The sequence below is a fragment of the Pieris brassicae genome, chromosome 9 (assembly GCF_905147105.1).
Source record: "Pieris brassicae chromosome 9, ilPieBrab1.1, whole genome shotgun sequence".
Lineage (NCBI taxonomy): Eukaryota > Metazoa > Arthropoda > Insecta > Lepidoptera > Pieridae > Pieris > Pieris brassicae.
The window spans coordinates 14,692,271-14,709,505 of record NC_059673.1 but is presented as its reverse complement, the minus strand read 5'-3'; the positions used below and the strand labels follow the sequence as shown (position 1 = coordinate 14,709,505).

The 17,235-nt window shown below is 32.1% G+C and overlaps 2 protein-coding genes across 2 annotated transcripts in view; one reads left to right on the top strand and one right to left on the bottom strand.

Annotated features, from left to right (window-relative positions):
- LOC123714562 (suppressor of lurcher protein 1) overlaps window positions 1-15,281 on the top strand; it is a 217,813-nt gene extending 202,532 nt beyond the window's left edge. Inside the window, exons 11-15 of the mRNA XM_045668874.1 lie at window positions 13,353-13,539; window positions 13,700-13,890; window positions 14,018-14,225; window positions 14,448-14,692; window positions 15,069-15,281. Of these exons, the coding sequence (XP_045524830.1) occupies window positions 13,353-13,539; window positions 13,700-13,890; window positions 14,018-14,225; window positions 14,448-14,692; window positions 15,069-15,133 (896 nt within the window). The 3' untranslated portion in view covers window positions 15,134-15,281. The remainder of the gene's footprint in view (window positions 1-13,352; window positions 13,540-13,699; window positions 13,891-14,017; window positions 14,226-14,447; window positions 14,693-15,068) is intronic.
- LOC123714561 (DNA ligase 3) lies at window positions 8,968-13,092 on the bottom strand. The gene is made up of 4 exons (XM_045668873.1): window positions 11,299-13,092; window positions 10,916-11,069; window positions 10,396-10,659; window positions 8,968-10,196 (listed from the first exon to the last, which is right to left on the bottom strand). The coding sequence occupies exons 1-4, from the start codon at window positions 12,886-12,888 to the stop codon at window positions 9,232-9,234; spliced, it is 2,973 nt and encodes a 990-aa protein (XP_045524829.1). The 5' UTR covers window positions 12,889-13,092; the 3' UTR covers window positions 8,968-9,231.
- Window positions 15,282-17,235: the final 1,954 nt, after the last annotated feature.

Here is a 17,235-nt window from a genome sequence, read left to right as displayed (position 1 = left end):
AAGTTTCATGCAAAGTCCATAGTTTACGCGAATAACGTGGGCAAAGTCTCACTGTTTAGTAATGCATGAATCGGTCCCAAGCCTTCATTAATTATGACATAGCTTGTGTTCCTGAAAATTGGATGTTTAGTACTGTTTTAAGTTATTAATGACTTTAAAATTCGAACACGCTTAGTTCTAACTTCCGGTATTACGTGCTCCTTTTATTGATAGAACACCCACACACACAGTTAAGATTGCCTTAAATGTTGTAAAATCGGAAGGTTTTTAAACAGTTCGCCCACAAGTAGCGTTGTCCGTTTATGTATTTATGTAAACTTAAAGGAACATTATTCGCTATATTGTTTAAAAACTAGTGGCGCCACCGTATAGGTCTGGGCTTCGTATTTCTAAACTAGTTTCGTGTTTATTATTTTTTTCTTAATAGATAAGAACACGTGTTCCATCTGTGCCCGACACACGCCGTCGAATGTTTGGGTGTAACGCCGGTTTATACTATGGTTCCTACGTCAAGTGTTTAATGCGCACATTGACAGAAACTCCCTCGAATCTACGACGTCTGGGATGAAAGCCGCACACTGAAACCGCGAAGACATACTGCGGTTTGCTGATGTTTCTAATGAAGATATTTCGTAATTTAATACAGCACCACCGCTGTTGCAAACAGAAATTATACCCGAATATTGTTATTGTATCGCCTGCGAGCTCCGATATCCTTTTGTCGAATCCTTTACCTGTAGGTAAAGAGAAATGTAAATGCTTAAACAACTTGTTTGAATGAGTATTTATGAGCGTCACTTAGTAATAAGGCAAAAATATCTGGAAACATTAAAAAAACACTTTTAGCTCGAATTATAAAACACATTTGTAGATTCAACATCATTTTATATTATCAGAATTCTTTTTGTTAGAAATGTGGAATATTCCATCCATTACAACTTTAAAACGTGAAAGCTATCTTTTTAAGTTTTATTAACGGTTCAATGAATACGTTAACAGTGGCATTTGCTAAATTAGATACTTTACGGAACTAGTTGGAGGTATTATCAAATGTATTGAAGGAATTCCTTTTTTGAAATACACCAGCTGGCATTTTTCATAATTAATACGTTTTACATTTGTGTTAATTTTGATATGTAACTTTAAAACACCTTAAAACATACTTGTGGCAGTTAACAGTACATAGAGTTAGTAGATATTATGTAGTATGCTTTTAGTTAATTAGTTACTTCAAAATGTTGCAATGCATATATGGAGAGATGTTTTACGTCTTGATGGGTGTAATTATGTTTATGTTTAAATTTTGTAGTGTGGTACAAGATACATCGATCTCATACAGATATAATCGATATTTACAGCGTATAGATAGTAATAACTTAAAAGCTTCGAACAAATTAATAGATTTTAATATTGACAAGTTGGGTTTTATTTTATACAGATGATACCTTACTTTTAATTCATATCCCAGGACAATATCATTTTGAGCGTTGTCTTATTTGTCCAACTTCATACAGAAATTGGTTTGATAGCTCTTGAATCAAATTGATTAAAGGGCCTGAGTGTAAGGCCCGTCAATGTAGAGTAGTGTGTAGTCCCCCGGTACGCCCATGGATATTGTAAATAAAATTGGTACCGATGAAGCCTGGGCATATCTCACGAGGCGCGTAACACACCATTCGTGGAATAGTTTATTGTAATTAATATATTCTATCTTTGTAGTAAAAATTTGAGAGATAGAAAAACACACACACAGATTGTGTCCTTGGACACAATGGCAGAGGAGTAGTGTATTATTATAATTTAAAAAAATATTGTATTACACTAGACGACGCTAAAAATACAAAAAAAATATATAATACTAACATATTAATAATCCCACATACATATAAATTACATTAGTGAATTTTTTTTCATTACAGCCTAATCAGTTTGTCAGAAAGAGGCAAAACAGTAATTTTCTTTACTTTAAATAAATTGCTTAAATAATTGCTTGCTTTAAATAATAATTTAGATTTTATGAATGACATATAGTATATTTTCACTTAAACCTATTTTACTTTAGTTAACATAACTATTCGTAAGATAATACAGTACGTAAATTATTATCTAAAACACCGGTAACAGGAGAATCGTTGGCAAACTTCATGACAGAGACAAACAGTGGCCAGTGTTCCCTTAACATAAACAGATCTATGAAACTCACGACTTCCTCCAGCTCTATTTAAGCTTTATGGCCTTTATTGTATTGGAATAAAAGCTATTGTTATGCTTACATATTGGGTATTGCTTACATATTGGATATCCCAATACATATTGGGAAAAATGTGCGTGTTTATTTATGGACTAATTGACGCCTGTGACACATGTTCCATATATATAAAAATCCGAATACTTAAACATAGTCAAAAAAGTCATATACTAAGAACATTAACATAGTGTCGTCAAACTTATGGTCTTAAGACTCGCCCACGCTATAAAGGGCTTTACCTTTAAGAAGTCAATCATTTTCCCATAGTAAGCATTACATGGTAGTGACACCGTGACGACGATTAGTATTTTACTGTCGTCTAAGCCTTAAGGTTTCTGTATAATAAGTACAACAAGAGGCTACGATTACTTTGAATGCGGACCACATCAATATAATTAGCACTATATCTGAGATATTTTTGAGTTAACTGCGTAAATATTTCCATACTAAAATACTATAAAAATTAATGTCATTGGTTTACTATGCAGTGTTGGACTAATGGCTTAAGCATTGGACTCTCATCCCTGAGGTCGTAGGATCGATGCCTGTGCACTAATGGACTTTTCTATATGCGCAATAGCATTCGCTCGAACGGTGAAGAAAAACATCAACTGCTGATGCTGATCACTTGCTTGCTCCTTGCTTATTAGATTGACAAATAAATGATCATGAAATAGATACAGAAATCTGAGACCCAGACCTAAAAAGGTTGCAGTGCCACTGTTTTATTTTTAGCTTACAATATTTGTGAATAATATTATAATAATTCTTGGCTTTTGGAATACCATATATAATCCATAGGTATATAAGATACATTGAATTGCCATACATGTCTAAATCATGCAGAAGTCTTGTTTCAGAATTCCACTCTATGTCTAAGACTTAGCTCAACCTAACTTGATATGCATGGGTATAAAAATACAATCTGTTTTTGACATATTAGAGTTATTTGTATATTGGTGTCTACTTTGAATTTTGCCATATAAAATCATGTCAACAGATTATATACTATGTCACCTGAACGCCACAATAAACAAAGTGCGTTGTCTTAGGTCAAACCTAAAAGCTGATTTTATATACCATAGATACAAGTCCTATACGTTGTGATATGATTATACTTTTGTAATTTTATTATATCAGCATGTTTCGGTACTTTATTAGTTTAAGCAGTAATTGTAAAAACCCGAATTCGATTTACACTTTTTTTAGTACTTCCGTTTATTGATATAAAATATTCAGTTGTATTTATTGCTGGAGTAATTGTGCTGTTAAAACCCTATTTGTTTTAAAATTAAAAATTCAAGTCCTGACCTATTTTCACCTTTCTACAGTCTAGTTAAATATCGTCTAATCTCTTATCCGCTGAAATCTTAAATCGCAACAAATCTCCGTAAGAAATAAGCTTGCTTTATCTTTAGAAATAAAAAATTCAACCTGTTGGTATAACTTTAATAAAGGTATTTTTATAATAATATCGTTTTAATAAATACTACGTCTAGTACCTAGTAGTAGTTTTTTAACCAAACTGTTTGAATTAACTATTTAATTTGATTGTTTATATGTCTAATTTTTAGTTTATTATATTTAAAGCAAAATCTATGTAACTAATACATTTACTTAGACATAACATTGTACCATAAGCAGTATGCTAGATATTCCGAAATGAAAGACATGCTGTAATATAGTGAACGTGATATATTAAGGTTTATTTCTCCGCATTCTGATAGTGAATGTTAGCTGCTCACATCGAAAGATATTCCATTGGTACACAGCCGGGGATCGAACCTTCGACCTCAGGGATAAGAACAACACTGCTCCCTGTAACCAAAAGGAAGCTGTAATGAAATTGTATTAGTAACAGACATTAATTATATAATTATAATAACAGTATTTTATATAAAATATATTAAACCAAATAAAATGTTGTATACGAAATGTCACATGCGATTAAAATTCCTGGTGTCATTGAATTTCCACAAAAAAACAAGACATTGAAGTTTTCATTCAGGCAATTTCCTTTCACGATACATTCGACATTTTTATTAAAATTTCCTCAAGCTGCGAGTGCTATAATTTGAAAGCTAAAAGCTTTTCGAATTTTGGGATGTTTCCGCGGAAGCCAATGGAAAAAGCGAGCACACTATGTAAATAAAAATGACACCCACCTGCAGCAAATGTATGAAACTCGACTTGAAAAAGTCACTTTATGTGTACATATTCCGTTTAGAGACAAAATATGCCGTTAATTTTAATTTTCTAAAATGGAACTTGCGAATGTATGACCACATTAACAACCCGTTTATCTTATATGATATTTTTTAATGTTTTAAACCGCTAATGTGTCTGAAAAGACAATCAAACTGTGATTGATACTGAGTGATTTAAATAAAATAAATAAATTGCGTTACAACCTTATTAGGTCTGGGCCTCAGATTTCTGTATCCGTTTCATGATCATTTGTTAATCTAATAGGCAAGTAGGTGATCAGCCTTCTGTTCCTGACGCACGCTGTCAAATTTTTGAGTCTAAGGCTAGCCGGTTTCTTCACGATGTTTTCGTTCTCCGTTCGAGCGAATGTTACATGCATACAAAGAAAGAAAGTCCATTGGTGCACAGCCGGGGATAGAACCTACGTCCTCAGGGATGAGAGTCGTATGCTAAAGCCACTAGGCCAACACTACTCTGAGTGATTAAGCTTGACTATATCTAGTTGTTCGCAACAAAAAATATCAGAAAAACCGAAGCGGAATCCAAAGGGGAAGGAGAACTATGTATGTTTAATATATTATTAGCAAACTCGGGCATTTACAACTCACCGATTCCCTAATCAGATTAAAATAGCAATGGCTCTGGCTAGTACTTTCCAACGAGAAATTAGTTGCATGTATCCATTTGTACATTTGGTAAATTACGGCGCAATCGTGGTGTAAACTTAATATTTCATATTTACATTAACTACAATATTAAAAAATGGTGTCTTATAAAGTTATAGTTATACTCATAGATTCAGGCTCATATTTATATCGTTTTTTCATCATCGGACGTTAAGAAAGAACACGAAATTCCACCCTTATCACAACGACGTGGTAGGTACCACAAATTCTTAAAGGCCCACTGATGTATTTCCGAACTAATTCGACTTAGAGCCCTCCCAGGAAAGAGCGTAACAATTCATAAAAGGCCGGCAACGTACTTGCGAGCCCTCTGGCAATGTGAGTGTCAATGGGCGGTATCACTTAACATCAGATAAGGTTCCTGGCCGTTTTATAACGTCATACCAACGTATCACCAAATAAACCTACCTACATGCATTATTCCTGTTTTATGCCCTAACGTTCGTTGTTGAAAATACATGATAGATAGTCAATACAACTCGTGTAGATGCGATAATTTTAGTGCTAGAAATCTGTATACCTAAATGAATTATTGATTGAAGTTTGCATTCAGCAGTGGTTGAAGTTAGTTAAGTGGAAATTAGATTACAAAGCGAAAAACAAAAGCACTAACTTGGTCATAATGAGAAATAATAAATCAATGAAAAACGCTGTTTATTGTGCCACGTAAATGATAAAACACTAACGGACCCGACAGACGGTGTCCTGTCTTAACTATGAGTATTGATTCCAAATTGGTGTAATTAAAAAAATATATATATTTCAGAAAGAAAGTGTTTATTATTATTATGCTTTATGACATACAACATTCTTTGTTTCTGGCGCGTATAAGGTTACATCAAAACAGTTTGAATTGTAAAAGCGCTATGCACTGAAAAAAATTGCTATCGTTCCAAAAGTCAAGATTACCTAATACGTTGGCTAAGTATTCTTAAATTTTCTAATTTTCCAAAGAAACAATAATAACAAACACAACAAAAACGGTCCAGCCGTTCACGCGTGATGCCGTGACCAAGGGAAATAGGGATTCATTTTTATATTATATAACATTACAAACCATTGTTATATATTAACTATAAAGGCTAAAAAAAGAAAAAGGATATTCATTATATTTCACGCTAGAAAAGAAGTTCTACGATTTTAAAGACCCCAGTTATATTGAGTTAATTCATATTTCACTGGTTATTTCGAAACAAAATACGATATGAATCTATCAGTCATTTTACATATGAAGCTGTTAGTGACAGTACAAGTTATCCAATTTAGAGCTACCTCGCGACACATAATTAACTGGAGGTTGGCGAAACAGTCATGAATAACTAAAGTCTATCTGACACCTCGTAAAACACCTGTGAAAATGTTTAAATCTCTCTTTACTCCCCGAATCTAGTATTCTCTTTTCAAATTCAGTGCATTTTTAAAGACGGCTACATCACATCAATCAACGATGCGCTCCCGACCCATTTTGTTGTAAACGAAAGGTGGAATGAACTGAGTTTCATATGTATTTGAACCTAAAGTTCAAAAGACTTCTTCAATTTCCTATATTTTTTATTACAATTGGATGTAATAGAAATTAAGGTAAAGACTCATATTAAATTTCGCATAACATTTCTTTATTGCGTAAGTACTTACAACGTAACATATTAATATGGCTCTTCGATACGATTTGGGAGGATGTATCAAAGGTCGAAAAAGATAAAATTATGCTCAAAGAGTTGAATCTGGACATTAGGTGCATTTCAAATGCATACCTGTATATTCAATGTACCTACACTTTTAGATGCTTTCACGTTTAACATATGTATATTTCCAGGTGTAATTTTCAAGACTGCTTGAATTTTCATAGCAAAACGAAATCGTCGATGGCTGCCGCCTGGGGCGCGTATTTTTATAGAAAATCTGTTACGTTTGAAGATATTCAACAATGAATATTAAATCATAAACTAAAGTTTTCTACATTGAAAAATACTCGTAAACATCCATTTTAGATGATTGGCGTCTCATACTAACGCAATCTAATCTCATATGTAAGATGTCTGTAGATAATCGTAATTTAGTAATTATATATACTCGTACATATATATGTTGTGAGCGCTATTAGCTTATTGGCTTGACGCATGACTCAAGCCTAAGGTCCTGGGGTTTGTGCCCCGGTTGTGCACCAATGGATCTTCCTGTGTGAGCATTTATACATTCGTATACACTAAACGAAAACGTCGTAACATCGGCGTCACTTTACTTTCGAATGAAGAAAATATGGAAATATATAAAGCATAAAATCATTGGAATGTTTTCCAAATTAAGTCCCGTGAAAACCTACAAATATATACCATAGGAAATCTAAGTTCCCCAAAACCCTAGCAATCCATGGCTATAATGTAAATATTCCCAGGGCAGTCCGAGTACGGAAATCCACCCTGGTGTGTAAATAATTAATTCGCTTTACACACAAGTACGTAAGTTGTAGCGAACTCATTGAAAATTTAAAGCAGAAAACACGATACGGGTTGGAGGTGTTCTCAACTGTTATGAGCAATATTTGTTTTCCACGATCCCAGTGCGGCTATGTAATGTTACGTTCTGTTTGAGCCTTTTTGCCATAGCGTTTTACGTATACGTTTACGAGGGTTTCGCAAGAGAGGTCGTGCAATAAGAGTGCAGTAATGTGGTAATTGGAACATTTGAACTTGAGTGAAATTTTATTAAATTTAACAATTGCAAACAACATTTAGAATGCTCATTTATCTTATAATACTAAGTTTATGTGAATAGGAGGCTGCCTAGCTTATGCAATTAAAAGGACTAATAATAATATACTTAATAAGTCTTCTAAGTTTTCGTGTATATATATGTTCATTGTGCTCCTAATTACGTACGCTTTATTTTCTTTAAGCTTTTATTTAGATTAATTATGCTTTTTCTTTATTTGCGACCATTTAAGTTTTTGAATATTTTATTATATAGTTTATATTTTGCAATATTCTGTGTCCATATTGCACTCATATTGTTTTGAGATCTTGAATATAAATAAATATTCAAAGTTCAAAACCTACCATTTAGTTTATCGTATAGCGTGTGGCATAGACCAGACCGCCTCAGTGCTTAAAACACATGAAGGCGCAGTAGTCCTAGCTCTGATTCCGCATGAACGGAAATGTATTTTGTGTTTGTAGGCACTGAAATTTTATGAGCCCATTCGGGATTCAAACATTAAACATGGACATTATATAAGCTTTAATTTCATCTTAAATTAAACTAATAACGAAGTTACTTGTCACCAGTACTGGCTGATGCTAGTCTTTTTACTTACTCAGCGCCACCTGTTGCGCGATCACTTAACTAAAAATTATGTTTCAGCTAGTATAGTTAGGTACTGTTAGTACTAGTAGATGCCATGTATACAAGTGGTTCACCTAGGTTTTACCAAGTTTTGACTTCACTTGGGATCATGTTTGACGTTATTTTGAGACGATATGTGATCTCAATATAACTTACGAATAGTTAAAAATGCATATAACAAATTGGTAGTTGGTAGATTTCAACTAGATGGCGTTATTATCACACACAATGAATCCCCATAACTAAGTCTGATTATATTAAGGTAATGCCAGTTTGACATGAAATTTTACAATAAGAAAAGCACGTTTGTTTTACATCTATTAATCCCATTTCTACAGATTTCTATTTGCAAGTTATTAAATGAATTAAGTTATTGTAAGCGTGTAATGAGATTAGAACTCCGTCAAATAAATAAAACCACTCAACTAAGTCAACAACATTATATTGAAAAACACATAAATCAATATTATTTAAAATTACATTTTAGATGTACTAACAGGAAGTTTTTAACTGGGAGATGAGTAGTAATTAAATCTTCTGTTAAGTAAACTTGCAATTATCTCAATATCACATATAACCTTGATTTTCGACAACACTTTGACACAATTTAAGCCTGCAATTAGTCAATAACTAAAAAAATTAACAGTAAAATAATTCTTAAAAACTTACTTTTACTTCTTCAAACACACTTAAAAGAATCCAGAAGGTTTACAATACAGGTGTGTTAATTGTGTGACCTAACCTTGATCATGGAATAACTGTCACTGCATAGTGTACAGTATTTAAGAGTTCCACATTATTTATACAATTAATTAACCAATATTTAGTCACATGCCGTATCTCACCTACCAATTTCCGTTTTAATTTTAACATATTCTTAAATTCTATTTCTTCATTATTGTGAACTACGTAATCAACATCCATGTGTTTTATATTCTTGATTACAGTCCCGCCATAGGCAATCCAATGGCGTTCAAAATTGTTTCTCTCATCCTCAGGGAAACTAATAAAATCTGGATAGAACCCAAGTTTTTTGCCTAGAAAAACATCTGGTAATGGATCATCGGGAAAATCATCTTCGATTTTGCAAATGTACTCGGGAACTGTTTTATCGCTATTGGAATTGGTATCTAAATCTTTAGAATCATCCTTTGAAGATTTCTTAATTTTTTTCATTTCAACACTTTCATCGATTGTAGAATTAATTTTACTGTCAATTGAAGAATTTGGTTCTTCCAAAGCACGTTTTCTCTTTTTCTTTTTATGAAAACTCTCGTCTTTCATAGATTTCTCTGTATCACTGTCATTTTCGGATTTCACAGAAATGCTATTTTTGCGTTTACGTGTAAAACTCTCATTGAGAGATTTTGGTTCTTTTGGTGATTTTTTAATATCTTTCTGTATAAATGAATCTAAATTACCCATTTTTGTAGGAGTTTTATGTGATTTTGGAGATGTTTTGGGTTCTTCCTTTATTTCTAAAGAGTTTTTCTTTTGCTTTTTTGTGGAAGGTTCACTTGTCGATGCGGTAGCTGCTAATTTATTAAGAAGCGAGACATCTGTTTTTTCTTTTGATGTTTTAAATAAATTTTTCAGTTCCTCCAAGTTGGTTGCAGTATCCCAATCTTTATCATTTCTTATTCTAGTAACTCGTGGAAACCTGACAGAAATGCCAGCAGCGGTGTGGAGATTTGCTTTTGTGAGTTCCGTTCCTGAAAATACCGATATATGAGATTTGAAACATGCTTTATATCTGAAACTTTGGCCATCACCATACTTTATCAATATGTAAAGTTTATTATGTATTATTATTAAGGAATTTCAACTCAAGATTAATCAAATAGTTACATAAAATATTACATCAACAGTCATGAAATGATTAGAATTTAAGCAACTCAAAGAAATCATAACCTGTGATTTCCCAAACAGGTTGTTTCGTCGGATCCAATGCTACAAAATCAGGAACCATTCCTTTATTACAATCCAGCCAATTAGGTACTTTGTTATAGTCTTGAGATATTTTCATCATTAAAGGTGCTAATTCTTTTTGTAATCGCTCTAGGGTATTATCATCATGTCCAGTATGCACTTTGGTCACAGTTACCCACTTATTTCTTCGCCTGTCATGGCAGCCCATGAGAAATACAGACATCATACCACCTTTCTTTCCAGTTCCTGTAATTATATTAAAAAACTTGTGTTCAAATTATAAACAAATAAATGTTTTTTAAATGATTTAATGTCTAATAATCTTATTGTTTAGAATTTTGTTTTCTATATTAAACTCAATATAATATATATTTGTACTATACATTTACTGTTATTGTAAATAAATTAAAAACAATACTTTTATGATAAATTTTTTGACAAATGAAATTTTTTTTAATAGAATCATGGTCATTGCTGAAGGTGCTTAAAATTATATGCTTACCAAACCATGCTCCCAAAACCAATAAATCAGCAGTGTCGGCCATGGCACCATCAAATAAGTAATCTTTTTTTACTTTAAGCCAATGTCTCTTGCCTGGTTCATATGTGGATTCTAGATCTTTCAATACAAGACCTTCTAGTCCTAACTGGAGAACCTGAAATTGTAAAAAAATAGGTGATTATATTAGAAAGATAAATCTTTGAGGCCAGAAGAAGAATTTATTTCTATTTACTAAGATAATCATTCTGAAAAAATGAAGTCTAGGGCTAAGTAAAATCCTATGCAAAATGTTCCATATGTTGATATATACCTAAGTAAAATTATAATTTTAAGGTGAAATGAGCAGGCAGCAGGGCAACTAGTATAAAATAAAATTGATTTACCTCTGCAATCATGGTAGCTAAATCACCAGGTTTCCTAATCAACTGCTGCTCAGAAAACATAATATGATTTTTAACTTCTACCATATTTTCATGTAAAATTTGTCTTCTCCTTTTAATGGGCATATCCATTAGAACTTCACCATTGTAATATAAACAGTCAAATATGTATAAGCATACTTGGGCATCTTTAAACTCTGACTGTTTGTGTACACCTAAAGTACCAAACGGTAATGGTTTTCCCGTTTTTACATCTACCATTAATACTTCCGCATCCAAAATCATATCTTCTCCTTTTGGAAATGCTTGTGGTAAATAGTCTTTAAAATGACTTACTTTATGTGGCATTACTGGCTTTAGAGCTCTAGAAAAATATTTAAACTCCTTACCTTTTTTATGAACTTGGACACGCTCACCATCATACTTTATTTCAGAAAACATACCATTTGGACACTTCTTCATTGCCATTTCAATTGATTTACAGGCCTCTGCTAACATTGGCAGTATGGGAGTCATGAGACTTAAATTAGCATGAACGGATTTCTGAGAAGCATCCTTATGTTTAACAACATTTGTTTTAAGAACTTTTTCTATGACTAAATCTAAATCCCGTGATGTTTGAAATACTTTGTAGGCATCAGGGTGCACACCTTGTAGTATATGTTTTGGTCCAGCATTTATTCTCAAATCACCTTTAATTAATCTCACTAACATTTTAATGTCATTTAAGGTACACTTCTTAACAATTTTTTTAAATTGATATATCTGATCTTCCTCCTTTGTGAGTTTTGATAAGTCCCCTAAAAAGTATTCAATGTCATGTATTGTTAAAGTGCTTTCTGATGCAGGATTTACAGCCTTGGACTTTGAGAAAAAATGTTGAATTGTGTCTGCAATATCACCTTGTTCTAAATGAGTTAGCATATCATCATGGTCGGTAATAAAAATTCTAGAAAATAGTTTAACTAGCTGTTTACTCTTTAAGTTATACACTCGTTTTGACACCTGAGGTAGTAACATTTTACACCATAAAACCAGGTCACCTTCAAATTTCTCAGTACATCCTTTGGTAAAGAAATTATTTACAGCAGCTGTTTTATCTGTATATGCATCTACTCTAGATATTTTTCTACAAAGTGTATGAAAAGTCGAAAATTTATTGTCTTCGGTCAGTATTCCAGACTGAATACTACTACTACTACTAATCAATGCCTCTGTTTTTGTGTTTTTGGGCATGGTGGATTCATTTTTCAATACTTTGGCTATATATTTCCCACTATGCTTGTCTGCATACAATTTTTCCATTTCATTAATTTTTTTTATAATGTATTCTTGATCTTCTTTGCTTAGACTTGCCCAGTTTCCTATCTCGTCTATGGAGTCTATGCGTTTTGTGGCTGGACGTTGTTTTAAAAAAACATTCATGAAGCAATCGACATGGTGCCATGATTTCATTTGCTGATTCTCTCCATATGGACTTGGCACTACTTTAGCGATCCGGATTTCCCCACTTGGACAGTTACCTTTACATCCTTTGCATGACGCTCTGCCAACTTTCGCGCGATCTACGTAATATGGTGTAAAATCCGCCATAATTATTTTTTAATTTAATAAACACAATTATAAAATATATATAAAAGAATTCATCTTAAGTTGTAGATAAACCTATATAATTGAATTTAAATTAAGTTAAGTCGATGTTGAGTACGAGATAATGAAAACTAAAACTTTAATACCACAAATTATACATTTTATGTTAATTATTTACAATTCTGAAGAAACAATAATAACATAACAAACATTGGAATTAGCAGAGTCAAAATGTTTCGATGGTTTGAAGAATACAGATAACTAATCTGTTGGTAATACCACAGACTTGCAGGGCTACCTAGATCGATCAGCAGAACAAAGCGCATGCGTGCATATCAAAATATAATAGTGTTGTAAGACCATGGCAATAGCAAGTCGATAAAAATGTACACACTATACATATAATAATAATGACTTCACAGTTACTTTGATTTTATATAAATATTAATCTCTATTGTTATTTTCAGCTTCCTCCTGCCATCAAGAATTTAACAGCGACGGGACGAAGCATGGTACGCTAACTTCACCTCACTATCCTCTTGCATATCCTTCGAATACCCACTGTCATTATGAGTTTTTTGGACGGGGAAAAGAACGAATTAGGCTGATATTTCAAGATTTCTTCTTATACAAACCGACGGATGGCTCACTTGAGTAAGTATACATTATCTTTCACTGTATTATACCAAAATAATATAGACATTTACGTAAAGTTTATTTAAGAAACATAGGATAATCTATTAATCTACTGATATAATTTTATAACCACTATTAATTATATAAATCCAATTAAGTAGCATTTCTTTATTTACAGATGTTCGAATATTGATTCCCTTCAAGCTTTTATTAACGTTGATGGAAGATTAGAAAATGTAGCAACTTTCTGTGGTGTGGATCTTCCAAAACCTATCATGTCAAATGGCCCTAAACTTATGCTGGAATTTCGAGGGACACAATCCTCAAGACACGCTAGGGGATTTAAAATTTCATATTCGTTTGTTGAAAGTATGATCTCTTTTTAGTAATATTTTCATATCACTTTCAGAGGTCACAAAGGCGTAACCCATTATGATGACAAACATGAATAAATGTTTATATATACTAACTTACAACTTTATTGTTCTTATTTCAGATTTTGGTATATCATCAGGAAGACAACTTAAAGAATTTCCTTGTGCTTTCGTGTATAATAGCACAGAAGCTCGAAATGGTACCTTTGCATCTCCTAACTCTCCTGGCCCATACCCTAGGGATACAGAATGTTCTTATTTTTTTCATGGAGGACAAACTGAAAAAGTGCACCTTCACTTTACTCATTTTGATATAGAAGGCGTATCACCGTAAGTATATTACAGAACAATATTGTAATCCCACTTTTGAGAACCTACACTAATCATAATTCGCATTTATTATATATTTTATTTCCTCCTTAAACAAAACATAACTCTAACAACTTAGTTTGCAACTGAGGTTGTTTGCTTTTAGACAAAATTTAATAATAAAACTTGTCATCTACCGTATAAACAAACTCAATATTATAATAATGAATAACCTTCTTTCAGGTGTGAAGCTGAATCAGCAAGTGATTACGTAGAGTTTTCTAATTACATGACTGAAGACAATAGATATGGTAGATACTGTGGACAGCAGAAAGAATTTCACGTAGAATCTGAACGAAACTTTTTCAAAGTAACATTTCGATCAAATGATCGATTAGATGGCACTGGGTTTAAAGCTATTTATCAGTTTTTAGAAGCATCTGATGAGTATCAGGCACCAATATCTGATTACGCATCGTCACTGCTCCGTTAGTATTTATTTATTTGCGTGTTAACTGTGTGTGTTGTTGTGTACAAATTACTGCGTCAGTTATTTCAACCTGTCAAATGGCATAAAATTTTGAGACAGCGATAGGTGCGGCATTATTACAATTTTTATTTTCATTATAAAGGGTACTGTTAATCGCGCACATAAAACATATCTTAGTAAATCCGGGTTTCAAACGCAGGTAGCTTGAAAAAAATAAAAATTGTTACATCTACGTGGTTAGTCTGGTCGATAACCGTACCATTAAATCGGAGGACAAACAGCACCTCCCTAGTAGCCTCCGACATTCAAATATTACAATATAGTGTAGTGTAATAATGTTTCGAAATGTTTAATCTTTCATCTTTTATTTTCAGCTCTGCGGTTGTGGTTGATACTGCTCGTCTTCGTTTCAGCTTACCTGCATCGGTTTTATCATTAAATAAAGTGATATTAGGTTTATTATATATAGGTAGTTTAATAATCCTGTACATTTTGTACCATAGTCTGTGCCATATACTTGTAATTTGAAAGTAGGGATTTAAATTTTTCTATTAAGCGAATGGTAAATCTTCCTCTTACCAACTAAAGCAATACGACACAATAATGTTTTATCCATGCTGGCACTTAATATTAAAAATAAATTATAATGAAATATATTTGTGGTTTCATTATTTTAATGGTAAGTTATATAGCAGTAGATTTTTTACTTTATCCCTATGATTTAAGCTCCAAATTATTAATCTACAGAAAGGCCAAGCGATTTATTTTCGTTATTTCTTATGGATAATCTCAAAAATCTACAAAATGGATATTATTACGTTTAACGTATTATGAATATTACTACAATAGGCTATCAGCCGGTTATATAAAACTTTACAAAATGCCACTACGTTATTTACCATAAACATATATGCTCCAGGCTAGTATGGTTTTTGGTCGATGTTTTATCGATTGAACTATCTTAATCTAAATTATCTAGCAGTAAGTACTATTTATAAAATGCGTCATATAAGAATATTTTTTAAAAAATTAAGCTTTTTCCTTACATAGAGAAGTGTTGAATAACAGAGGTACCTACGTCAGGTGAGGAGTATTATGAATTAGGAAAATAAAGAAATAATTCCCAACAACAAACAACATTGTTTACTTAGTTGGTAGTATTATAATAGTAGTAATTTAAAATATTACTACCATTATTAATTTGTAATTAACCTACTGAAATCAGTATAATTTACATAACAGTATATATGTTATTTCCTTTTATTCGTTATTTTGACAGTTAATAAGGCTCATTTTTCCTCACTAGTAATAAGATCCTGAAAGAAAATCCCCTTAGATCCTGAAAGAAAATCCCCTAAGATCTTGAAAGAAAAAAGAAAATTATTTTTACTACAGTAAAAAATACCCACTTATTTGTAAAATTTAAATTGCTTTATCATATTCATCATCAGTTATGCCTAAAACAAAGCTACTTATGTTAGGGACTCCACGATATGAGTGTAGGGGCACCTTTGTTACATGTTAAGAAATGTGTCTTTTTTAGTAATCTTAGTAAATTTATCACCTACTTCATGACCATGCCGGCGGGTACGAGTTGCTCATAAAGTGCAATAGATGTCATTTTTAATTTTGATTTAGAGGGTAGTTGTTGCAAAACCGCTAAGCATAATTAATGCTTTATATAAAAGTAAATATAATTTTAACAGGATTTAAAGAAGATAACATTTTTAATAGTAAATTTCACTATTACTTTGATCTACTTTTTGTATAAAGACTCGATGTTTATATTATTCGCGAAAAAAAATTATGAGCACAATCACCATCGATGCCAACAGCGCCTATAATCAGAAACAAAACTAAAATGATATTAATCATAACATACATGGAACTTACAACAATTTCATATTATTTATTAATATCAATATGATCAACAGTTTTATAAACTTACCGATAAATAAACATGTTTCTGTTTGGTATCGGCCTGTATCTGTACCATTGAAATTATTATCATGTAAATTAAAATATTTTTTATAAAAAACGATGCTTTATTTTTATATATCATAAATTCATTTTTATTTATATTTTATTTAAACAATAAGTAACAGATTCGTAAATGACATCTTGTTATTATGTAATTAAATATATTTTTACTAAAAATGACTTAAAGTAAGTAAGTATTTAGTTATATGAGTATATTAGTTTGTACACACGCACAAAATTTGATAGTATTTAAAAAATTTGAAATATCACTTCTCCATTTGTGACAATTAAGGGTATAAAACAATGTATGAATTAGCTATCTCCTACACGCATTTAAAGTATACAGTCAAAAAGGTAGATGCCCACTTTTCTCAATTTCTATGCTTTGGTCTTATTCGACCTTTTAAAGATGGCAATATTTCTATCTCTGTGACTCATTCATTTTGGTACTTGACATATGACAGTTGACAGCGAATACTCTTTGACAGTATTCTCTGTGCGACTGCATTATGATATAATCTGTAAATGTGAAACAGCGACTTAACTGTGATCACTCTTTCC